This window comes from Aquarana catesbeiana, linkage group LG02, assembly GCF_042186555.1.
Source record: "Aquarana catesbeiana isolate 2022-GZ linkage group LG02, ASM4218655v1, whole genome shotgun sequence".
NCBI lineage: Eukaryota > Metazoa > Chordata > Amphibia > Anura > Ranidae > Aquarana > Aquarana catesbeiana.
Window position 1 is genome coordinate 165,712,599 of NC_133325.1, and position 24,578 is coordinate 165,737,176.

The 24,578-nt window shown below is 52.6% G+C and overlaps 1 protein-coding gene across 1 annotated transcript in view; it reads right to left on the reverse strand.

The window, feature by feature from the left end:
- LOC141126567 (uncharacterized) overlaps nucleotides 1–24,329 on the reverse strand; it is a 35,489-nt gene extending 11,160 nt beyond the window's left edge. Inside the window, exons 1-3 of the mRNA XM_073612491.1 lie at nucleotides 23,667–24,329; nucleotides 23,162–23,628; nucleotides 22,943–23,117 (exon numbers count right to left, since the gene is read on the reverse strand). Of these exons, the coding sequence (XP_073468592.1) occupies nucleotides 22,943–23,117; nucleotides 23,162–23,628; nucleotides 23,667–24,140 (1,116 nt within the window). The 5' untranslated portion in view covers nucleotides 24,141–24,329. The remainder of the gene's footprint in view (nucleotides 1–22,942; nucleotides 23,118–23,161; nucleotides 23,629–23,666) is intronic.
- Nucleotides 24,330–24,578: the final 249 nt, after the last annotated feature.

The following is a 24,578-nucleotide window of genomic DNA, read 5'->3' on the forward strand; positions in this document are numbered from 1 at the left end:
GGGGGAGGAGGGGGGGGCGGCCCGTGCCTTCAGCCTGACACAAGTTCTCTCCTCTGTCTCTCACTCCCGCCTAAGCTGCTGCCTGTCTCGATCTGTTCTTCACCCGGGCGGCGCGGCTTCACACTGTCCTCTCTAGCTGCCGCACGGGTGTTATGTGTCTGTACTGATAGAGGGAGGTTTGTCCCTGGGGGTCTGTACTAATGGGGGGCTGTCCTGGGGGGGTCTGTACTAATGGGGGGCTGTCCTGGGGGGTCTGTACTAATGGGGGGGTTGTCCTGGGGTGTCTGTACTAATGGGGGGGTTGTCCTGGGGGGTCTGTACTAATGGGGGGTTGTCCTGGGGGTCTGTACTAATGGGGGGTTGTCCTGGGGGTCTGTACTAATGGGGGGTTTCCTGGGGGTCTGTACTAATGGGGGGCTGTCCTGGGGGGTCTGTACCAATAGGGGGGTTGTCCTGGGGGGTCTGTACTAATGGGGGGCTGTCCTGGGGGGTCTGTACTAATGGGGGGGTTGTCCTGGGGGATCTGTACTAATGGGGGGTTGTCCTGGGGGTCTGTACTAATGGGGGGGGTTGTCCGGGGGGGTCTGTACTAATGGGGGGTTGTCCTGGGGGTCTGTACTAATGGGGGGGTTGTCCTGGGGGTCTGTACTAATGGGGGGTTGTCCTGGGGGGTCTGTACTAATGGGGGGGTTGTCCTGGGGGTCTGTACTAATGGGGGGGTTGTCCTGGGGGTCTGTACTAATGGGGGGTTGTCCTGGGGGTCTGTACTAATGGGGGGTTGTCCTGGGGGTCTGTACTAATGGGGGGTTGTCCTGGGGGTCTGTACTAATGGGGGGGTTGTCCTGGGGGGTCTGTACTAATGGAGGGGGAGTTGTCTTGGGGGGTCTGTACTAATGAAGGGGGGTTGACCTGGGGGGTCTGTACTAATGAAGGGGGGGATTTGTCCTGGGGGGTCTGTACTAATGGGGGGTTTTCCTGGGGGTCTGTACTAATGGGGGGGCTTCCTGGGGGTCTGTACTAATGGGGGGCTGTCCTGGGGGGTCTGTACTAATGGGGGGGTTGTCCTGGGGGGTCTGTACTAATGGGGGGCTGTCCTGGGGGGTCTGTACTAATGGGGGGGTTGTCCTGGGGGGTCTGTACTAATGGGGGGTTGTCCTGGGGGTCTGTACTAATGGGGGGGTTGTCCGGGGGGGTCTGTACTAATGGGGGGTTGTCCTGGGGGGTCTGTACTAATGGGGGGGTTGTCCTGGGGGTCTGTACTAATGGGGGGTTGTCCTGGGGGGTCTGTACTAATGGGGCGGTTGTCCTGGGGGGCTGTACTAATGGGGGGGTTGTCCTGGGGGTCTGTACTAATGGGGGGTTGTCCTGGGGGTCTGTACTAATGGGGGGGGGTTGTCCTGGGGGTCTGTACTAATGGGGGGTTGTCCTGGGGGTCTGTACTAATGGAGGGGGAGTTGTCTTGGGGGGTCTGTACTAATAAAGGGGGGTTGACCTGGGGGGTCTGTACTAATGAAGGGGGGGATTTGTCCTGGGGGGTCTGTACTAATGGAGGGATTTGTCCTGGGGGTCTGTACTAATGGAGGGGGGTGTTTGTCCTGGGGGTCTGTACTAATGGAGGGGGGTGTTTGTCCTGGGGGTCTGTACTAATGTAGGGGGGTTGTCCTGGGGGGGTCTGTACTAATGGAGGGGGGTTGTTCTGGGGGAGTCTGTACTAATGGAGGGGGGTGTTTGTCCGGGAGGGTCTGTACTAATGGAGGGGGGATGTCCTGGGGGGGGTTTGTACTAATGGAGGGGGGTTTGTCCTCTTGGGGGTCTGTACTATTGGAGGGGGGTTTGTCCTGGTGGGCGGTCTGTACTAGAGGAGGGGGGGTTTGTCCTGGGGGGTCTGTACTAATGAAGGGGGGATTTGTCCTGTGGGGGTCTGTACTAGTGGAGGGGGGGTTTCCTGGGGGGTCTGTAGTAATGGTGGGGGTTTGTCCTGGGGGGGTCTGTACTAATGGAGGAGGGTTTGTCCTGGGGGGTCTGTACTAATGAAGGGGGGATTTGTCCTGTGGGGGGTCTGTACTAGTGGAGGGGGGGTTCTCCTGGGGGGTCTGTACTAATGGAGGGGGTTTGTCCTGGGGGTCTGTACTAATAGAGGGGGGGTTTGTCCTGGGGGTCTGTACTAATGGAGGGGGGTTGTCCTGGGGGGTGTGTACTAATGAAGGGGGGCTTTGTCCTGGGGGGATCTGTACTAATGGAGGGGGGGTTGTCCTGGTGGGGGTCTACTAATGGAGGGGGGTGGTTTGTCCTGGGGGGGTCCATACTGATGAAGGGGGGTCTGTACTGAGAGAGGGGTTTATACTTAGTGGGGGGTCTGCACTGACGAAGGGGGGACTAAAGTTGGTGGAAGGAGGGTGACACCATGTTATACCGCACCTGGTGACACCAACTCTAGTGCCGTCACTGCAGCTGCGGGCTCTCCTTTCGCCCCTTCCCCTCCCTCTCCCTCTCCTCCGCACGTGCACTGCTATACTAGTGAGCGGCACTGGCCAGCACAGCCTCCCACTATGTTTCTTCCCCCGCCTTTATATCAGCTAGGGAAAAATAGAATAGAAAAAGGAGAAGAGGATTGTGGGACATGTAGTCCCGAGGACTGGCAGCCCCACTGTAACACGGAAACTGCAGCCCACACAGCAGGCTCAGCTGAATGGGAGAGAGAGAGAGATACAGGAGCCTGGGAAAGCTTTCAGGGAAGTACACCCAGGACTCCAGAGGGAGAGGGCAGTGCTGAGGGAACACCATCAGAGAGGAAACCCCACTTCCCTGCGCCACCAGAGTGAAAGACACACAGCCTGGTGCCATCCCTGGCAGAGAAAGGAATGGAGTCATTGCCAGAATACAGATCTGGGTTCTACCCAGCGGAGTCACCATGGGCAATTCAGAGTGAGCTGACTCCTGATCAGAGGAACCATCGCTGGGTCAGGTGAAAGGGCCAATCGGCCATTATCTACTAACATCCATAGGAACTGCAGTCTCTGACCATCTCCTGTATCGTATCATGTCTTCAGTCTCTGACCTTCTCTTGTATCACGTCTTCAGTCTCTGACCTTCTCTTGTATCATGTCTGCAGTCTCTGACCATCTCCTGTATCATGTCTGCAGTCTCTGACCTTCTCTTGTATCATGTCTGCAGTCTCTGACCATCTCTTGTATCATGTCTGCAGTCTCTGACCATCTCCTGTATCATGTCTGCAGTCTCTGACCATCTCTTGTATCATGTCTGCAGTCTCTGACCATCTCTTGTATCATGTCTGCAGTCTCTGACCATCTCTTGTATCATGTCTGCAATCTCTGTCCAGCTTCTGTACCATGTCTGCAGTGTCTGACTGTCTCTTGTATCATGTCTACAGTCTCTGACCATCTATTCTATCTTGTCTGTAGTCTCTGACCATCTCCTGTACTATGTCTGCAGTCTCTGACCATCTCTTGTATCATGTCTACAGTCTCTGACCATCTCCTGTACTATGTCTGCAGTCTCTGATCATCTCCTGCACCATGTCTGCAGTCTCTGACCACCTCCTGTACTATGTCTGCAGTCTCTGACTGTCTCTTGTATCATGTCTACAGTCTCTGATCATCTCCTGTACTATGTCTGCAGTCTCTGACTGACTCTTGTATCATGTCTACAGTCTCTGACCATCTCCTGTACTATGTCTGCAGTCTCTGATCATCTCCTGTACCATGTCTGCAGTCTCTGATCATCTCCTGTACTATGTCTGCAGTCTCTGATCATCTCCTGTACCATGTCTTCAGTCTCTGATCATCTCCTGTACCATGTCTGCAGTCTCTGATCATCTCCTGTACTATGTCTGCAGTCTCTGATCATCTCCTGTACTATGACTGCAGTCTCTGACTGTCTCTTGTATCATGTCTACAGTCTCTGACCACCTCCTGTACTATGTCTGCAGTCTCTGACTGTCTCTTGTATCATGTCTACAGTCTCTGACCATCTCCTGTACTATGTCTGCAGTCTCTGAACATCTCCTGTACCACGTCTGCAGTCTCTGAACATCTCCTGTACCATGTCTGCAGTCTCTGATCATCTCCTGCACCATGTCTGCAGTCTCTGATCATCTCCTGTACTATGTCTGCAGTCTCTGACCATCTTTTGTATCATGTCTGCAGTCTCTGACCATCTCCTGTACTATGTCTGCAGTCTCTGATCATCTCCTGTACTATGACTGCAGTCTCTGACTGTCTCTTGTATCATGTCTACGGTTTCTGACCATCTCCTGTACTATGTCTGCAGTCTCTGATCATCTCCTGTACCATGTCTGTAGTCTCTGACCATCTCCTGTACCATGTCTGCAGTCTCTGATCATCTCCTGTACTATGTCTACAGTCTCTGATCATCTCCTGTACCATGTCTGCAGTCTCTGATCATCTCCTGTACTATGTCTGCAGTCTCTGATCATCTCCTGTACCATGTCTACAGTCTCTGATCATCTCCTGTACCATGTCTGCAGTCTCTGATCATCTCCTGTACTATGTCTGCAGTCTCTGATAATCTCCTGTACCATGTCTGCAGTCTCTGATCATCTCCTGTACCATGTCTGCAGTCTCTGATCATCTCCTGTACTATGTCTGCAGTCTCTGATAATCTCCTGTATTATGTCTGCAGTCTCTGACCATCTCCTGTACTATGTCTGCAGTCTCGGATCATCTCCTGTACCATGTCTGCAGTCTCTGATAACCTCCTGTATTATGTCTGCAGTCTCTGACCATCTCCTGTACTATGTCTGCAGTCTCGGATCATCTCCTGTACCATGTCTGCAGTCTCTGACTGTCTCTTGTATCATGTCTACAGTCTCTGACCATCTCCTGTACTATGTATGCAGTCTCTGACCATCTCCTGTACTATGTCTGCAGTCTCTGATCATCTCCTGTACCATGTCTACAGTCTCTGATCATCTCCTGTATCATGTCTGCAGTCTCTGATCATCTCCTGTACCATGTCTGCAGTCTCTGATCATCTCCTGTATTATGTCTGCAGTCTCTGATCATCTCCTGTACCATGTCTGCAGTCTCTGATCATCTCCTGTACCATGTCTGCAGTCTCTGATCATCTCCTGTACCATGTCTGCAGTCTCTGATCATCTCCTGTACTATTTCTGCAGTCTCTGATCATCTCCTGTACTATGTCTGCAGTCTCTGATCATCTCCTGTACTATGTCTGCAGTCTCTGATCATCTCCTGTACTATGTCTGCAGTCTCTGATCATCTCCTGTATTATGTCTGCAGTCTCTGATCATCTCCTGTACTATGTCTGCAGTCTCTGACCATCTCTTGTATCATGTCTGCAGTCTTTGACCGTATCCTGTATTATGTCTTGGGACTCTTTCTAACAGAAGCCCTCTCTGTGTGCATCAGAGAGACTCCCCTCCAGGTCTCATTAGTGTTCTCTCTTCCTGTATTTTCTTTATTGTTAAGAGATCATGGGAGGATTTCAGGGTAACGAAGACTTCTTAGAGGAGCAGCTCTGTATTTGAGTTGTTGCCATAGAATCGTTTGTAAAGGGGAGGAGTTGGTAAGATGACCACGCCCATGTGGGGGCGCCAGAAATATTTCTGCACCCAGGCGCCGGTGACCCTAGGATCGGCCCTGCCTGGGGGTCTGTACTAATGGGGGGTTGTCCTGGGGGTCTGTACTAATGGGGGGTTGTCCTGGGGGGTCTGTACTAATGGGGGGGCTGTCCTGGGGGGTCTGTACTAATGGGAGGGCTGTCCTGGGGGGGTCTGTACTAATGGGGGGGTTGTCCTGGGGGGTCTGTACTAATGGGGGGTTGTCCTGGGGGGTCTGTACTAATGGGGGGTTGTCCTGGGGGTCTGTACTAATGGGGGGTTGTCCTGGGGGTCTGTACTAATGGGGGGTTTCCTGGGGGTCTGTACTAATGGGGGGGCTGTCCTGGGGGGTCTGTACTAATGGGGGGGTTGTCCTGGGGGGTCTGTACTAATGGGGGCTGTCCTGGGGGGTCTGTACTAATGGGGGGGTTGTCCTGGGGGGTCTGTACTAATGGGGGGTTGTCCTGGGGGTCTGTACTAATGGGGGGGTTGTCCAGGGGGGTCTGTACTAATGGGGGGTTGTCCTGGGGGGTCTGTACTAATGGGGGGTTGTCCTGGGGGTCTGTACTAATGGGGGGTTGTCCTGGGGGGTCTGTACTAATGGGGGGGTTGTCCTGGGGGTCTGTACTAATGGGGGGGTTGTCCTGGGGGTCTGTACTAATGGGGGGTTGTCCTGGGGGTCTGTACTAATGGGGGGGTTGTCCTGGGGGGTCTGTACTAATGGAGGGGGAGTTGTCTTTGGGGGTCTGTACTAATGAAGGGGGGTTGACCTGGGGGGTCTGTACTAATGAAGGGGGGGATTTGTCCTGGGGGGTCTGTACTAATGGAGGGATTTGTCCTGGGGGTCTGTACTAATGGAGGGGGGTGTTTGTCCTGGGGGTCTGTACTAATGGAGGGGGGTTGTCCTGGGGGGGCTGTACTAATGGAGGGGGGTTGTTCTGGGGGAGTCTGTACTAATGGAGGGGGGTGTTTGTCCGGGAGGGTCTGTACTAATGGAGGGGGGATGTCCTGGGGGGGGGTTTGTACTAATGGAGGGGGGTTTGTCCTCTTGGGGGGTCTGTACTATTGGAGGGGGGTTTGTCCTGGTGGGCGGTCTGTACTAGAGGAGGGGGGGTTTGTCCTGGGGGGTCTGTACTAATGAAGGGGGGATTTGTCCTGTGGGGGTCTGTACTAGTGGAGGGGGGGTTTCCTGGGGGGTCTGTAGTAATGGTGGGGGTTTGTCCTGGGGGGGTCTGTACTAATGGAGGAGGGTTTGTCCTGGGGGGTCTGTACTAATGAAGGGGGGATTTGTCCTGTGGGGGTGTGTACTAGTGGAGGGGGGTTCTCCTGGGGGGTCTGTACTAATGGAGGGGGTTTGTCCTGGGGGTCTGTACTAATAGAGGGGGGGTTTGTCCTGGGGGTCTGTACTAATGGAGGGGGGTTGTCCTGGGGGGTGTGTACTAATGAAGGGGGGCTTTGTCCTGGGGGGATCTGTACTAATGGAGGGGGGGTTGTCCTGGTGGGGGTCTACTGTCAGAGGAGAGCAGCCGCCGGAGATCGGAGCGGCTGGTCTCTGTGTTGAGAGAGACCAGCCGCGCAGTGACTTCGCTGGGGGGAGGAGGGGGGGAGGAGGGGGGGGCGGCCCGTGCCTTCAGCCTGACACAAGTTCTCTCCTCTGTCTCTCACTCCCGCCTAAGCTGCTGCCTGTCTCGATCTGTTCTTCACCCGGGCGGCGCGGCTTCACACTGTCCTCTCTAGCTGCCGCACGGGTGTTATGTGTCTGTACTGATAGAGGGAGGTTTGTCCCTGGGGGTCTGTACTAATGGGGAGGCTGTCCTGGGGGGGTCTGTACTAATGGGGGGCTGTCCTGGGGGGTCTGTACTAATGGGGGGGTTGTCCTGGGGTGTCTGTACTAATGGGGGGGTTGTCCTGGGGGGTCTGTACTAATGGGGGGTTGTCCTGGGGGTCTGTACTAATGGGGGGTTGTCCTGGGGGTCTGTACTAATGGGGGTTTCCTGGGGGTCTGTACTAATGGGGGGCTGTCCTGGGGGGTCTGTACTAATAGGGGGGTTGTCCTGGGGGGTCTGTACTAATGGGGGGCTGTCCTGGGGGGTCTGTACTAATGGGGGGGGTTGTCCTGGGGGGTCTGTACTAATGGGGGGTTGTCCTGGGGGTCTGTACTAATGGGGGGGTTGTCCGGGGGGGTCTGTACTAATGGGGGGTTGTCCTGGGGGTCTGTACTAATGGGGGGGTTGTCCTTGGGGTCTGTACTAATGGGGGGTTGTCCTGGGGGGTCTGTACTAATGGGGGGGTTGTCCTGGGGGTCTGTACTAATGGGGGGGTTGTCCTGGGGGTCTGTACTAATGGGGGGTTGTCCTGGGGGTCTGTACTAATGGGGGGTTGTCCTGGGGGTCTGTACTAATGGGGGGGTTGTCCTGGGGGGTCTGTACTAATGGGGGGGTTGTCCTGGGGGGTCTGTACTAATGGAGGGGGAGTTGCCTTGGGGGGTCTGTACTAATGAATGGGGGTTGACCTGGGGGGTCTGTACTAATGAAGGGGGGGATTTGTCCTGGGGGGTCTGTACTAATGGGGGGTTTTCCTGGGGGTCTGTACTAATGGGGGGGCTTCCTGGGGGTCTGTACTAATGGGGGGCTGTCCTGGTGGGGGGTCTGTACTAATGGGGGGGTTGTCCTGGGGGGTCTGTACTAATGGGGGGCTGTCCTGGGGGGTCTGTACTAATGGGGGGGTTGTCCGGGGGGGTCTGTACTAATGGGGGGTTGTCCTGGGGGGTCTGTACTAATGGGGGGTTGTCCTGGGGGTCTGTACTAATGGGGGGGTTGTCCGGGGGGGTCTGTACTAATGGGGGGTTGTCCTGGGGGGTCTGTACTAATGGGGGGGTTGTCCTGGGGGTCTGTACTAATGGGGGGTTGTCCTGGGGGGTCTGTACTAATGGGGGGGTTGTCCTGGGGGTCTGTACTAATGGGGGGTTGTCCTGGGGGTCTGTACTAATGGGGGGGGTTGTCCTGGGGGTCTGTACTAATGGGGGGTTGTCCTGGGGGTCTGTACTAATGGAGGGGGAGTTGTCTTGGGGGGTCTGTACTAATAAAGGGGGGTTGACCTGGGGGGTCTGTACTAATGAAGGGGGGGATTTGTCCTGGGGGGTCTGTACTAATGGAGGGATTTGTCCTGGGGGTCTGTACTAATGGAGGGGGGTGTTTGTCCTGGGGGTCTGTACTAATGGAGGGGGGTGTTTGTCCTGGGGGTCTGTACTAATGGAGGGGGGTTGTTCTGGGGGAGTCTGTACTAATGGAGGGGGGTGTTTGTCCGGGAGGGTCTGTACTAATGGAGGGGGGATGTCCTGGGGGGGGGGTTTGTACTAATGGAGGGGGGTTTGTCCTCTTGGGGGTCTGTACTATTGGAGGGGGGTTTGTCCTGGTGGGCGGTCTGTACTAGAGGAGGGGGGGTTTGTCCTGGGGGGTCTGTACTAATGAAGGGGGGATTTGTCCTGTGGGGGTCTGTACTAGTGGAGGGGGGTTCCTGGGGGGTCTGTAGTAATGGTGGGGGTTTGTCCTGGGGGGGTCTGTACTAATGGAGGAGTGTTTGTCCTGGGGGGTCTGTACTAATGAAGGGGGGATTTGTCCTGTGGGGGGTCTGTACTAGTGGAGGGGGGGTTCTCCTGGGGGGTCTGTACTAATGGAGGGGGTTTGTCCTGGGGGTCTGTACTAATAGAGGGGGGGTTTGTCCTGGGGGTCTGTACTAATGGAGGGGGGTTGTCCTGGGGGGTGTGTACTAATGAAGGGGGGCTTTGTCCTGGGGGGATCTGTACTAATGGAGGGGGGGTTGTCCTGGTGGGGGTCTACTAATGGAGGGGGGTGGTTTGTCCTGGGGGGGTCCATACTGATGAAGGGGGGTCTGTACTGAGAGAGGGGTTTATACTTAGTGGGGGGTCTGCACTGACGAAGGGGGGACTAAAGTTGGTGGAAGGAGGGTGACACCATGTTATACCGCACCTGGTGACACCAACTCTAGTGCCGTCACTGCAGCTGCGGGCTCTCCTTTCGCCCCTTCCCCTCCCTCTCCCTCTCCTCCGCACGTGCACTGCTATACTAGTGAGCGGCACTGGCCAGCACAGCCTCCCACTATGTTTCTTCCCCCGCCTTTATATCAGCTAGGGAAAAATAGAATAGAAAAAGGAGAAGAGGATTGTGGGACATGTAGTCCCGAGGACTGGCAGCCCCACTGTAACACGGAAACTGCAGCCCACACAGCAGGCTCAGCTGAATGGGAGAGAGAGAGAGATACAGGAGCCTGGGAAAGCTTTCAGGGAAGTACACCCAGGACTCCAGAGGGAGAGGGCAGTGCTGAGGGAACACCATCAGAGAGGAAACCCCACTTCCCTGCGCCACCAGAGTGAAAGACACACAGCCTGGTGCCATCCCTGGCAGAGAAAGGAATGGAGTCATTGCCAGAATACAGATCTGGGTTCTACCCAGCGGAGTCACCATGGGCAATTCAGAGTGAGCTGACTCCTGATCAGAGGAACCATCGCTGGGTCAGGTGAGAGGGCCAATCGGCCATTATCTACTAACATCCATAGGAACTGCAGTCTCTGACCATCTCCTGTATCGTATCATGTCTTCAGTCTCTGACCTTCTCTTGTATCACGTCTTCAGTCTCTGACCTTCTCTTGTATCATGTCTGCAGTCTCTGACCATCTCCTGTATCATGTCTGCAGTCTCTGACCTTCTCTTGTATCATGTCTGCAGTCTCTGACCATCTCTTGTATCATGTCTGCAGTCTGACCATCTCCTGTATCATGTCTGCAGTCTCTGACCATCTCTTGTATCATGTCTGCAGTCTCTGACCATCTCTTGTATCATGTCTGCAGTCTCTGACCATCTCCTGTATCATGTCTGCAATCTCTGTCCAGCTTCTGTACCATGTCTGCAGTGTCTGACTGTCTCTTGTATCATGTCTACAGTCTCTGACCATCTATTCTATCTTGTCTGTAGTCTCTGACCATCTCCTGTATTATGTCTGCAGTCTCTGACCATCTCTTGTATCATGTCTGCAGTCTCTGACCATCTCCTGTACTATGTCTGCAGTCTCTGACTGTCTCTTGTATCATGTCTACAGTCTCTGACCATCTCCTGTACTATGTCTGCAGTCTCTGATCATCTCCTGCACCATGTCTGCAGTCTCTGACCACCTCCTGTACTATGTCTGCAGTCTCTGACTGTCTCTTGTATCATGTCTACAGTCTCTGATCATCTCCTGTACTATGTCTGCAGTCTCTGACTGACTCTTGTATCATGTCTACAGTCTCTGACCATCTCCTGTACTATGTCTGCAGTCTCTGATCATCTCCTGTACCATGTCTGCAGTCTCTGATCATCTCCTGTACTATGTCTGCAGTCTCTGATCATCTCCTGTACCATGTCTTCAGTCTCTGATCATCTCCTGTACCATGTCTGCAGTCTCTGATCATCTCCTGTACTATGTCTGCAGTCTCTGATCATCTCCTGTACTATGACTGCAGTCTCTGACTGTCTCTTGTATCATGTCTACAGTCTCTGACCACCTCCTGTACTATGTCTGCAGTCTCTGACTGTCTCTTGTATCATGTCTACAGTCTCTGACCATCTCCTGTACTATGTCTGCAGTCTCTGAACATCTCCTGTACCACGTCTGCAGTCTCTGAACATCTCCTGTACCATGTCTGCAGTCTCTGATCATCTCCTGCACCATGTCTGCAGTCTCTGATCATCTCCTGTACTATGTCTGCAGTCTCTGACCATCTTTTGTATCATGTCTGCAGTCTCTGACCATCTCCTGTACTATGTCTGCAGTCTCTGATCATCTCCTGTACTATGACTGCAGTCTCTGACTGTCTCTTGTATCATGTCTACGGTTTCTGACCATCTCCTGTACTATGTCTGCAGTCTCTGATCATCTCCTGTACCATGTCTGTAGTCTCTGATCATCTCCTGTACCATGTCTGCAGTCTCTGATCATCTCCTGTACTATGTCTACAGTCTCTGATCATCTCCTGTACCATGTCTGCAGTCTCTGATCATCTCCTGTACTATGTCTGCAGTCTCTGATCATCTCCTGTACCATGTCTACAGTCTCTGATCATCTCCTGTACCATGTCTGCAGTCTCTGATCATCTCCTGTACTATGTCTGCAGTCTCTGATAATCTCCTGTACCATGTCTGCAGTCTCTGATCATCTCCTGTACCATGTCTGCAGTCTCTGATCATCTCCTGTACTATGTCTGCAGTCTCTGATAATCTCCTGTATTATGTCTGCAGTCTCTGACCATCTCCTGTACTATGTCTGCAGTCTCGGATCATCTCCTGTACCATGTCTGCAGTCTCTGATAATCTCCTGTATTATGTCTGCAGTCTCTGACCATCTCCTGTACTATGTCTGCAGTCTCGGATCATCTCCTGTACCATGTCTGCAGTCTCTGACTGTCTCTTGTATCATGTCTACAGTCTCTGACCATCTCCTGTACTATGTATGCAGTCTCTGACCATCTCCTGTACTATGTCTGCAGTCTCTGATCATCTCCTGTACCATGTCTACAGTCTCTGATCATCTCCTGTATCATGTCTGCAGTCTCTGATCATCTCCTGTACCATGTCTGCAGTCTCTGATCATCTCCTGTATTATGTCTGCAGTCTCTGATCATCTCCTGTACCATGTCTGCAGTCTCTGATCATCTCCTGTACCATGTCTGCAGTCTCTGATCATCTCCTGTACCATGTCTGCAGTCTCTGATCATCTCCTGTACTATTTCTGCAGTCTCTGATCATCTCCTGTACTATGTCTGCAGTCTCTGATCATCTCCTGTACTATGTCTGCAGTCTCTGATCATCCCCTGTACTATGTCTGCAGTCTCTGATCATCTCCTGTATTATGTCTGCAGTCTCTGATCATCTCCTGTACTATGTCTGCAGTCTCTGACCATCTCTTGTATCATGTCTGCAGTCTTTGACCGTATCCTGTATTATGTCTTGGGACTCTTTCTAACAGAAGCCCTCTCTGTGTGCATCAGAGAGACTCCCCTCCAGGTCTCATTAGTGTTCTCTCTTCCTGTATTTTCTTTATTGTTAAGAGATCATGGGAGGATTTCAGGGTAACGAAGACTTCTTAGAGGAGCAGCTCTGTATTTGAGTTGTTGCCATAGAATCGTTTGCAAAGGGGAGGAGTTGGTAAGATGACCACGCCCATGTGGGGGCGCCAGAAATATTTCTGCACCCAGGCGCCGGTGACCCTAGGATCGGCCCTGAGTACAGGAGATGGTCAGAGACTGCAGACATATTACAGGAGATGATCAGAGACTGCAGACATAGTACAGAAGATGATCAGAGACTGCAGACATGGCACAGGAGATGGTCAGAGACTGCAGACATGGCACAGGAGATGATCAGAGCCTGCAGACATGACACAGGAGATGGCCAGAGACTGCAGACATGGTACAGGAGATGGTCAGAGACTGCAGACATGGCACAGGAGATGGTCAGAGACTGCAGACATGGCACAGGAGATGGTCAGAGACTGCAGACATGGCACAGGAGATGGTCAGAAACTGCAGACATGGCACAGGAGATGATCAGAGCTTGCAGACATGGTACAGAAGATGATCAGAGACTGCAGACATAGTACAGGAGATGGTCAGAGACTGCAGACGTGGTACAGGAGATGGTCAGACGCTGCAGACATGGTACAGGAGATGGTCAGAGACTGCAGACATAGTACAGGAGATGGTCAGAGACTGCAGACATGGTAGAAAAGACGGTTAGGGATCGCAGACATGATTGATTCAGGAGATGGTCGGAGACTGTGTTTATGGCTGAACCCAGTGTACAAGTATATAGTATCACAGGGCTGATCCACTCTATTTAAACCAGCTCTGCAAGATCAAGTCCGTGATTTTCCTTTGAAAGTACAACCAAGTGACAGAAGACAGCATCACATCCAATTTCCAAAATACTAATTTTCTTACAAACAGTGAACTGGTCAGGATTAGTGGAGGACAGTAACCAATTAATGGGGCTGTGACGTTTCTAGGCTGATCCAGCAGTAAATCCTCTGAAAAATCATGTCTGCAATCTCTGTCCAGCTTCTGTACCATGTCTGCAGTGTCTGACTGTCTCTTGTATCATGTCTACAGTCTCTGACCATCTATTCTATCTTGTCTGTAGTCTCTGACCATCTCCTGTATTATGTCTGCAGTCTCTGACCATCTCTTGTATCATGTCTGCAGTCTCTGACCATCTCCTGTACTATGTCTGCAGTCTCTGACTGTCTCTTGTATCATGTCTACAGTCTCTGACCATCTCCTGTACTATGTCTGCAGTCTCTGATCATCTCCTGCACCATGTCTGCAGTCTCTGACCACCTCCTGTACTATGTCTGCAGTCTCTGACTGTCTCTTGTATCATGTCTACAGTCTCTGATCATCTCCTGTACTATGTCTGCAGTCTCTGACTGACTCTTGTATCATGTCTACAGTCTCTGACCATCTCCTGTACTATGTCTGCAGTCTCTGATCATCTCCTGTACCATGTCTGCAGTCTCTGATCATCTCCTGTACTATGTCTGCAGTCTCTGATCATCTCCTGTACCATGTCTTCAGTCTCTGATCATCTCCTGTACCATGTCTGCAGTCTCTGATCATCTCCTGTACTATGTCTGCAGTCTCTGATCATCTCCTGTACTATGACTGCAGTCTCTGACTGTCTCTTGTATCATGTCTACAGTCTCTGACCACCTCCTGTACTATGTCTGCAGTCTCTGACTGTCTCTTGTATCATGTCTACAGTCTCTGACCATCTCCTGTACTATGTCTGCAGTCTCTGAACATCTCCTGTACCACGTCTGCAGTCTCTGAACATCTCCTGTACCATGTCTGCAGTCTCTGATCATCTCCTGCACCATGTCTGCAGTCTCTGATCATCTCCTGTACTATGTCTGCAGTCTCTGACCATCTTTTGTATCATGTCTGCAGTCTCTGACCATCTCCTGTACTATGTCTGCAGTCTCTGATCATCTCCTGTACTATGACTGCAGTCTCTGACTGTCTCTTGTATCATGTCTACGGTTTCTGACCATCTCCTGTACTATGTCTGCAGTCTCTGATCATCTCCTGTACCATGTCTGTAGTCTCTGATCATCTCCTGTACCATGTCTGCAGTCTCTGATCATCTCCTGTACTATGTCTACAGTCTCTGATCATCTCCTGTACCATGTCTGCAGTCTCTGATCATCTCCTGTACTATGTCTGCAGTCTCTGATCATCTCCTGTACCATGTCTACAGTCTCTGATCATCTCCTGTACCATGTCTGCAGTCTCTGATCATCTCCTGTACTATGTCTGCAGTCTCTGATAATCTCCTGTACCATGTCTGCAGTCTCTGATCATCTCCTGTACCATGTCTGCAGTCTCTGATCATCTCCTGTACTATGTCTGCAGTCTCTGATAATCTCCTGTATTATGTCTGCAGTCTCTGACCATCTCCTGTACTATGTCTGCAGTCTCGGATCATCTCCTGTACCATGTCTGCAGTCTCTGATAATCTCCTGTATTATGTCTGCAGTCTCTGACCATCTCCTGTACTATGTCTGCAGTCTCGGATCATCTCCTGTACCATGTCTGCAGTCTCTGACTGTCTCTTGTATCATGTCTACAGTCTCTGACCATCTCCTGTACTATGTATGCAGTCTCTGACCATCTCCTGTACTATGTCTGCAGTCTCTGATCATCTCCTGTACCATGTCTACAGTCTCTGATCATCTCCTGTATCATGTCTGCAGTCTCTGATCATCTCCTGTACCATGTCTGCAGTCTCTGATCATCTCCTGTATTATGTCTGCAGTCTCTGATCATCTCCTGTACCATGTCTGCAGTCTCTGATCATCTCCTGTACCATGTCTGCAGTCTCTGATCATCTCCTGTACCATGTCTGCAGTCTCTGATCATCTCCTGTACTATTTCTGCAGTCTCTGATCATCTCCTGTACTATGTCTGCAGTCTCTGATCATCTCCTGTACTATGTCTGCAGTCTCTGATCATCCCCTGTACTATGTCTGCAGTCTCTGATCATCTCCTGTATTATGTCTGCAGTCTCTGATCATCTCCTGTACTATGTCTGCAGTCTCTGACCATCTCTTGTATCATGTCTGCAGTCTTTGACCGTATCCTGTATTATGTCTTGGGACTCTTTCTAACAGAAGCCCTCTCTGTGTGCATCAGAGAGACTCCCCTCCAGGTCTCATTAGTGTTCTCTCTTCCTGTATTTTCTTTATTGTTAAGAGATCATGGGAGGATTTCAGGGTAACGAAGACTTCTTAGAGGAGCAGCTCTGTATTTGAGTTGTTGCCATAGAATCGTTTGCAAAGGGGAGGAGTTGGTAAGATGACCACGCCCATGTGGGGGCGCCAGAAATATTTCTGCACCCAGGCGCCGGTGACCCTAGGATCGGCCCTGAGTACAGGAGATGGTCAGAGACTGCAGACATATTACAGGAGATGATCAGAGACTGCAGACATAGTACAGAAGATGATCAGAGACTGCAGACATGGCACAGGAGATGGTCAGAGACTGCAGACATGGCACAGGAGATGATCAGAGCCTGCAGACATGACACAGGAGATGGCCAGAGACTGCAGACATGGTACAGGAGATGGTCAGAGACTGCAGACATGGCACAGGAGATGGTCAGAGACTGCAGACATGGCACAGGAGATGGTCAGAGACTGCAGACATGGCACAGGAGATGGTCAGAAACTGCAGACATGGCACAGGAGATGATCAGAGCTTGCAGACATGGTACAGAAGATGATCAGAGACTGCAGACATAGTACAGGAGATGGTCAGAGACTGCAGACGTGGTACAGGAGATGGTCAGACGCTGCAGACATGGTACAGGAGATGGTCAGAGACTGCAGACATAGTACAGGAGATGGTCAGAGACTGCAGACATGGTAGAAAAGACGGTTAGGGATCGCAGACATGATTGATTCAGGAGATGGTCGGAGACTGTGTTTATGGCTGAACCCAGTGTACAAGTATATAGTATCACAGGGCTGATCCACTCTATTTAAACCAGCTCTGCAAGATCAAGTCCGTGATTTTCCTTTGAAAGTACAACCAAGTGACAGAAGACAGCATCACATCCAATTTCCAAAATACTAATTTTCTTACAAACAGTGAACTGGTCAGGATTAGTGGAGGACAGTAACCAATTAATGGGGCTGTGACGTTTCTAGGCTGATCCAGCAGTAAATCCTCTGAAAAAACAAAAAACAAAAAAAAAAAACATTTGTGCAGCACACACAAAACTCTGGCTAAATAGCTGATTATAAGCTGAAATGGTTAACAGCTGCTGCAGCAGCATCTTCCAGAGATTGTATCAGTGTGATGAGGCAATGTGCAGGTCCAGTTAGGCAGATTAAAAAAAAAAAGAAAAGTAACCAGCAAGACAAGAGGGAGGGAAGGCTGATCGGTAACCTCTAAACTGCCCTGTGTCTCCCTCCTTGCTCCCCCATTCAGCCCCACTCAAATGTGAGCAGCTGGAGAAGGGGAGGGAAACATTTTTTTTTATTACTTTGCATTCTTTCATTCACTGTTTATATTGCCTGGCCCCCCCCCCCCCCTGCTGGCCAGGCCCGGTACAACAGGGCCAGTTGTACTGGCTTATCAGCGGCCCTGGCTAGGTGTGCCAGTAGGGTCTGGGACAATTCTTGGGGATGAAGGGCAAAGTAGCAGTCTGTACAAACTCAAGCGGCTCCTACAGGGGTAGCGCTACACGAATATCCATTAGCATGAATGATTTTTGCCCAGAAAATTGCATGTGTGGGGGTTAGCCTGTCCTTATGTACCACCTAATATCTCTATTTTTATGTGGAATATCTCTGAAATTATGGGAGCTCTAACGTTAAAACCACTTGATCTTACCGGATCTAACGAATATCTATTAGACCATAAGATTTTTTTTAAAATTTTGATGGGGGGGGCTAACCTGGCAGAGGTCTTCCTTGCAACACCTGGCTGGAACACTGTGAATACCTGACAGTCACTCGGTCAGATGAAGCAATGGCCCATTACAGGCAGGAACCCGAGGGCCCTTAGTTGTATAGCAGAATTTCAGTGTCCAGCTTGCATCACTCCTGTGGCTACTGATCCCAGCACCACCTGTTTAGGCACTGACAGCCCACCTGGCTGCAGCTGCCCCTTTCACTAGCCCTCCAGGCTAACTTCTCTCCACAGTCCTCCAGACTGACACTCACTAGCCCATGCGGGTGACTCTCAGGAGATCTCCCAGACGTGTTGACCTGCCCCTGCTGTCCTTTCTCCTTGCTGTCCTCTCTCCTTGCTCCCATGCCTCCAGGAAGGGTTTCCTCCATGTGTTTTGGTAGGAATCTTCCAGCACCCAAGCCCCAGAACCGAGGTCACCCCGCCCCCCCCCTCCAGACTAGTGGGCACCCTGAAGGGCCACCAACAGCCTCCTAAGCACTCCATCTCCATCTTCCACCTGACTGCCCCTCCCTGGTATGACTCATGCCTATTTATGAGGTGGCCTGCCCCCTGCCAGCCCTTTATGTGGAATGGCTGAGGCATTCATAAATATTCAAAGCAGCCCCTCCTAATTTCAACCCACTATGTCTAGAACATTCTCCAATGTCCCTGAGAATAGGGCGAGGTACCAGAGAAGCTACTAGGATGAGTCAATCAGCCCTGAGTCCCTAAACCCTGACCCAGATTACACAGCTCAGGCTTAGCCCTGAGCTAACTATAGTATGTTTTGCCTGTCCTAACAGACCTACACTAACAAACCTAAATTAACTTGGGGATGGGGGGGGGGGGCTTTCTGGGGAAGGTAGGGTTGTAGTTTTAACATGTTTTTTTTCTGTTAGCTGAATTAAAACTAGATTTGCCAAACCTTTCCTGACTCTTTCTCTAGCAAGTCTGTTAACAAAATGTTAGGGGCTTAGGATAGGATAAAATGCTAGTGTCAGTGTGTCTGCCTGCATGCTTGGTACCATACATGGGGTCTGGGGACTGCATTATTCTCTCAGCAGGAAGTATAGAATTTAATTGACGCTATATTGTCAAAAGTATTGGGACACCTGCCTGTACATGCACATGATCTTTACTGGCATTCCAGTCTTAGTCCGTAGGGTTCAAAAATGAGTTTGCCCACCCTTTGCAGCTATAACAGCTTCAACTCTTCTGGGAAGGCTGTCCACAAGGTTTAGGAGTGTGTCTATGGGAATGTTTGACCATTCTTCCAGAAGCACATTTGTGAGGTCAGGCACTGATGTGGATGAGAAGGCCTGGCTTGCAGTCTCACTTCTAATTCATTCCAAAAGTGTTCTATCAGGTTGAGGTCAGGAGTCAATCAAATTCCATGTTCAGGCCAATCAAATTCCTGCACCCCAAACTTGTTCATCCATGTCTTTATGGACCTTGTTTTGTGCACTGGGTCAAATAATTTGGTGGCAGGGGGGTTATGGTTTGGGGTTGTTTTTCAGGGGTTGGTCTTGGCCCCTTAGTTCCAGTGAAGGGAACTCTTTAGGCCTCAGCATACCAAAACATTTTGGACAATTTCATGCTCCCAACTTTGTGGGAACAGTTTGGGGATGGCCCCTTCCTGTTCCAACATGACTGTGCACCAGTGCACAAAGCAAGGTCCATAAAGACATGGATGAGCGAGTTTGAGGTGGAAGAACTTGACTGGCCTGCAAAGAATCCTGACCTCAACCAGACAGGACACCTTTGGGATGAATTAAAGAGACTGCGAGCCAGGCCTTCTCGTCCACATCAGTGCCTGAACTCACAAATGCGCTTCTGAAAGAATGGTTAAACATTTCCAAAGACACACTCCTAAACCTTGTGGACAGCCTTCCCAGAAGAGTTGAAGTTGTTATAGCTGCAAAGGGTGGGCCAACGCATTATTGAACCCTATAGACTAAGACTGGGATGCCATTAAATTTCATTTGTTACTGAAAAGGCAGGCGTCCCAATACTTTTGACAATATAGTGTAGATTAAAATCTATAGTTCCTGCTGAGAGAATAGTGCAGTCCCCAGACCCCATGTGTGGGTACAGGCATTCATCATTCAGTCATACAGATTAGCTGACTTTTGACTACTTTTTCATGTGTTATAGAGCTATAAAATCTAATACCATTGTTTTACACTCAGGGCTGGACAGTTTTTCTTAAAGTGGTTGTAAAGCTTTAAGGTTTTTCACCTTAATGCATTTTAAGCAGCACATTCTTGTTGTCAGGAACATCTAAGATTTGATATCTTGAAGGAACGACTAGACCCAGTGAGGTCGCTCCTTGAGGTGAGCGGGCAAGTCACCTGTTGGTGGAGGCGGTGTCATTTGTTACTGAAAAGTTTTTTTTGGAGAAGCACTATAAGAAGCTATAAAACTTTTCGTTTTATTTCACTTTATTAATTTATTTATATTACAGTTGATTAGTCACGTGTATGTACATTGGACAGGAGCGGACTGACCAGTTGGGCTCTCGGGCACTTGAAGCGGCTGCAATAATGACGATAATAATACTGCTAATGGCGCGCTGCTCTCCGCCGGCCCCTCCTTCCCTCCCTCCCCTCCATCCCAGGTGCTTGTACTGTATGCGTCGTGACATCACCTGGGATGGACGAGAACAGGAAAGGGGCTGGCGGGGAGCAGCGCGCCATTAGCAGTATTATTATTGGCATCGGGTGACTCGGTGAGTGAAGCTGAGACACCAGGGTCGTCATGGGGGGGGTGGGCTGAGTACAGATGTATGGGGCCCGGGACCCGGGCCCCAACATGACCGCAGGAAGGCCCATGATACTCTCCTGGTCCCCCCACCCCCACAGTGTCCCCCTGTGTGCGTTCTCCCTCCAGTGTCCCCTTGTGTGTGTGTGTGCGTTCCCCCTCCAGTGTCCCCTTGTGTGTGTGCATTCTCGCTCCAGTGTCCCCCTGTGTGTGTGCGTTCTCCCTCCAGTGTCCCCCTGTGTGTGTGCGTTCTACCTCCAGTGTCCCCCTGTGTGTGTGCGTTCTCCCTCCAGTGTCCCCCTGTGTGTGTGCGTTCTCCCTCCAGTGTCCCCTTGTGTGTGCGTTCTCCCTCCAGTGTCCCCTTGTGTGTGCGTTCTCCCTCCAGTGTCCCCCTGTGTGTGTGCTCTCCCTCCAGTGTCCCCCTGTGTGTGCGTTCTCCCTCCAGTGTCCCCATGTGTGTGTGCTCTCCCTCCAGTGTCCCCCTGTGTGTGTGCTCTCCCTCCAGTGTCCCCCTGTGTGCGTTCTCCCTCCAGTGTCCCCGTGTGTGTGTGCGTTCTCCCTCCAGTGTCCCCTTGTGTGTGTGCGTTCTCCCTCCAGTGTCCCCCTGTGTGTGTGCGTTCTCCCTCCAGTGTCCCCCTGTGTGTGTGCGTTCTCCCTCCAGTGTCCCCCTGTGTGTGTGCTCTCCCTCCAGTGTCCCCCTGTGTGTGTGCGTTCTCCCTCCAGTGTCCCCCTGTGTGTGTGCTCTCCCTCCAGTGTCCCCCTGTGTGTGTGCGTTCTCCCTCCAGTGTCCCCCTGTGTGTGCGTTCTCCCTCCAGTGTCCCCGTGTGTGTGTGCGTTCCCCCTCCAGTGTCCCCTTGTGTGTGTGCGTTCTCGCTCCAGTGTCCCCCTGTGTGTGTGCGTTCTCCCTCCAGTGTCCCCCTGTGTGTGTGCGTTCTCCCTCCAGTGTCCCCTGTGTGTGTGAGTAATCCCTCCAGTGTCCCCCTGTGTGTGTGCGTTCTCCCTCCAGTGTCCCCCTGTGTGTGTGAGTAATCCCTCCAGTGTCCCCCTGTGTGTGTGCTCTCCCTCCAGTGTCCCCCTGTGTGTGTGTGCGTTCTCCCTCCAGTGTCCACCTGTGTGTAATCCCTCCAGTGTCCCCCTGTGTGTGTGTGTGTGCTCTCCCTCCATTGTCCCCCTGTGTGTGTGTGTGTGCTCTCCCTCCATTGTCCCCCTGTGTGTGTGCTCTCCCTCCATTGTCCCTCTATGTGTGTGTGTTCTCCCTCCAGTGTCCCCCTGTGTGTGTGTATGCGTTCTCCCTCCAGTGTCCCCCTGTGTGTGTGTGCGTTCCCCCTCCAGTGTCCCCTTGTGTGTGTGCATTCTCGCTCCAGTGTCCCCCTGTGTGTGTGCGTTCTCCCTCCAGTGTCCCCCTGTGTGTGTGCGTTCTCCCTCCAGTGTCCCCTTGTGTGTGCGTTCTCCCTCCAGTGTCCCCTTGTGTGTGTGCGTTCTCCCTCCAGTGTCCCCCTGTGTGTGTGCGTTCTCCCTCCAGTGTCCCCTTGTGTGTGCGTTCTCCCTCCAGTGTCCCCTTGTGTGTGCGTTCTCCCTCCAGTGTCCCCCTGTGTGTGCGCTCTCCCTCTAGTGTCCCCCTGTGTGTGCGCTCTCCCTCCAGTGTCCCCCTGTGTGTGCGTTCTCCCTCCAGTGTCCCCGTGTGTTTGTGCGTTCTCCCTCCAGTGTCCCCTTGTGTGTGTGCGTTCTCCCTCCAGTGTCCCCCTGTGTGTGTGCTCTCCCTCCATTGTCCCCCTGTGTGTGTGCTCTCCCTCCATTGTCCCTCTATGTGTGTGTGTTCTCCCTCCAGTGTCCCCCTGTGTGTGTGTATGCGTTCTCCCTCCAGTGTCCCCCTGTGTGTGTGTGCGTTCCCCCTCCAGTGTCCCCTTGTGTGTGTGCATTCTCGCTCCAGTGTCCCCCTGTGTGTGTGCGTTCTCCCTCCAGTGTCCCCCTGTGTGTGTGCGTTCTCCCTCCAGTGTCCCCTTGTGTGTGCGTTCTCCCTCCAGTGTCCCCCTGTGTGTGTGCGTTCTCCCTCCAGTGTCCCCCTGTGTGTGTGCGTTCTCCCTCCAGTGTCCCCTTGTGTGTGCGTTCTCCCTCCAGTGTCCCCTTGTGTGTGCGTTCTCCCTCCAGTGTCCCCCTGTGTGTGCGCTCTCCCTCCAGTGTCCCCCTGTGTGTGCGCTCTCCCTCCAGTGTCCCCCTGTGTGTGCGTTCTCCCTCCAGTGTCCCCGTGTGTGTGTGCGTTCCCCCTCCAGTGTCCCCTTGTGTGTGTGCGTTCTCCCTCCAGTGTCCCCCTGTGTGTGTGCTCTCCCTCCAGTGTCCCCCTGTGTGTGCGTTCTCCCTCCAGTGTCCCCGTGTGTGTGTGCGTTCCCCCTCCAGTGTCCCCTTGTGTGTGTGCGTTCTCGCTCCAGTGTCCCCCTGTGTGTGTGCGTTCTCCCTCCAGTGTCCCCCTGTGTGTGTGCGTTCTCCCTCCTGTGTCCCCCTGTGTGTGTGAGTAATCCCTCCAGTGTCCCCCTGTGTGTGTGAGTAATCCCTCCAGTGTCCCCCTGTGTGTGTGCGTTCTCGCTCCAGTGTCCCCCTGTGTGTGTGCGTTCTCCCTCCAGTGTCCCCCTGTGTGTGTGAGTAATCCCTCCAGTGTCCCCCTGTGTGTGTGCTCTCCCTCCAGTGTCCCCCTGTGTGTGTGTGCGTTCTCCCTCCAGTGTCCACCTGTGTGTAATCCCTCCAGTGTCCCCCTGTGTGTGTGTGTGTGTGCGCTCTCCCTCCATTGTCCCCCTGTGTGTGTGTGTGTGCTCTCCCTCCATTGTCCCCCTGTGTGTGTGCTCTCCCTCCATTGTCCCTCTATGTGTGTGTGTTCTCCCTCCAGTGTCCCCCTGTGTGTGTGTATGCGTTCTCCCTCCAGTGTCCCCCTGTGTGTGTGTGTGCGTTCTCCCTCCAGTGTCCCCCTGTGTGCGTGTATGCGTTCTCCCTCCAGTGTCCCCCTGTGTGTGTGTAATCCCTCCAGTGTCCACCTGTGTGTAAGTGTGCTCTCCCTCCAGTGTCCCCCAATGTGTGTGTTCTCCCTCCAGTGTCCCCCTGTGTGTGAGTGTGCTCTCCCTCCAGTGTCCCCCTGTGTGTGTGTGCTCTCCCTCCAGTGTCCTCCTGTGTGTGTGTGTGCGTTCTCCCTCCAGTGCCCCCCTGTGTGTGTGTGTGTGTGCGTTCTCCCTCCAGTGTCCCCCTGTGTGTGTGTAATCCCTCCAGTGTCCCCCTGTGTGTGTGTGTGTGTGTAATCCCTCCAGTGTCCACCTGTGTGTAAGTGTTCTCTCCCTCCAGTGCCCCCCTATGTGTGTGTGCATTCTCCCTCCAGTGCCCCCCTATGTGTGTGTGTGCATTCTCCCTCCAGTGCCCCCCTATGTGTGTGTGTGCATTCTCCCTCCAGTGTCCCCCTGTGTGTGTGTAATCCCTCCAGTGTCCCCCTGTGTGTGTAATCCCTCCAGTGTCCCCCAATGTGTGTGTTCTCCCTCCAGTGTCCCCCTGTGTGTGAGTGTGCTCTCCCTCCAGTGCCCCCTGTGTGTGTGTGCTCTCCCTCCAGTGTCCTCCTGTGTGTGTGTGCGTTCTCCCTCCAGTGCCCCCCTGTGTGTGTGTGTGCATTCTCCCTCCAGTGTCCCCCTGTGTGTGTGTAATCCCTCCAGTGTCCCCTGTGTGTGTGTGTAATCCCTCCAGTGTCCACCTGTGTGTAAGTGTGCTCTCCCTCCAGTGCCCCCCTATGTGTGTGTGCATTCTCCCTCCAGTGTCCCCCTGTGTGTGTGCGTTCTCCCTCCAGTGTCCCCCTGTGTTTGCTCCCCCTCCAGTGTCCCCCTGTGTGTGCGTTCTCCCTCCAGTGTCCCTCTGTGTGTGCGTTCTCCCTCCAGTGTGTGGTTTTTTTTTTGTTTTTTGTTTCTGGGGGGGGGGTTGTTACAGCAATTGCGTGGTGTGTGTTTTTTTTTTTTTTTTGGGGGGGGGGGGGTTGTTGCAGCAATTGTGTGGTGTTTTTTTTGGGGGGGGGGGATGGGGGGCACAAAGAGTTCAGTTTTTGGGGGTGGGGGGGGGGGGTGTGATAGGAAGCGACAGTGAGCACAGCCTTGATGGGTGGGATTTTTTTTTGGGGGGGGGAGATAGGAAGTGGCAGTGGGTGACCCCCGTATGGTGACAAATAGCTGATGGTGGCCAAGGTAGATC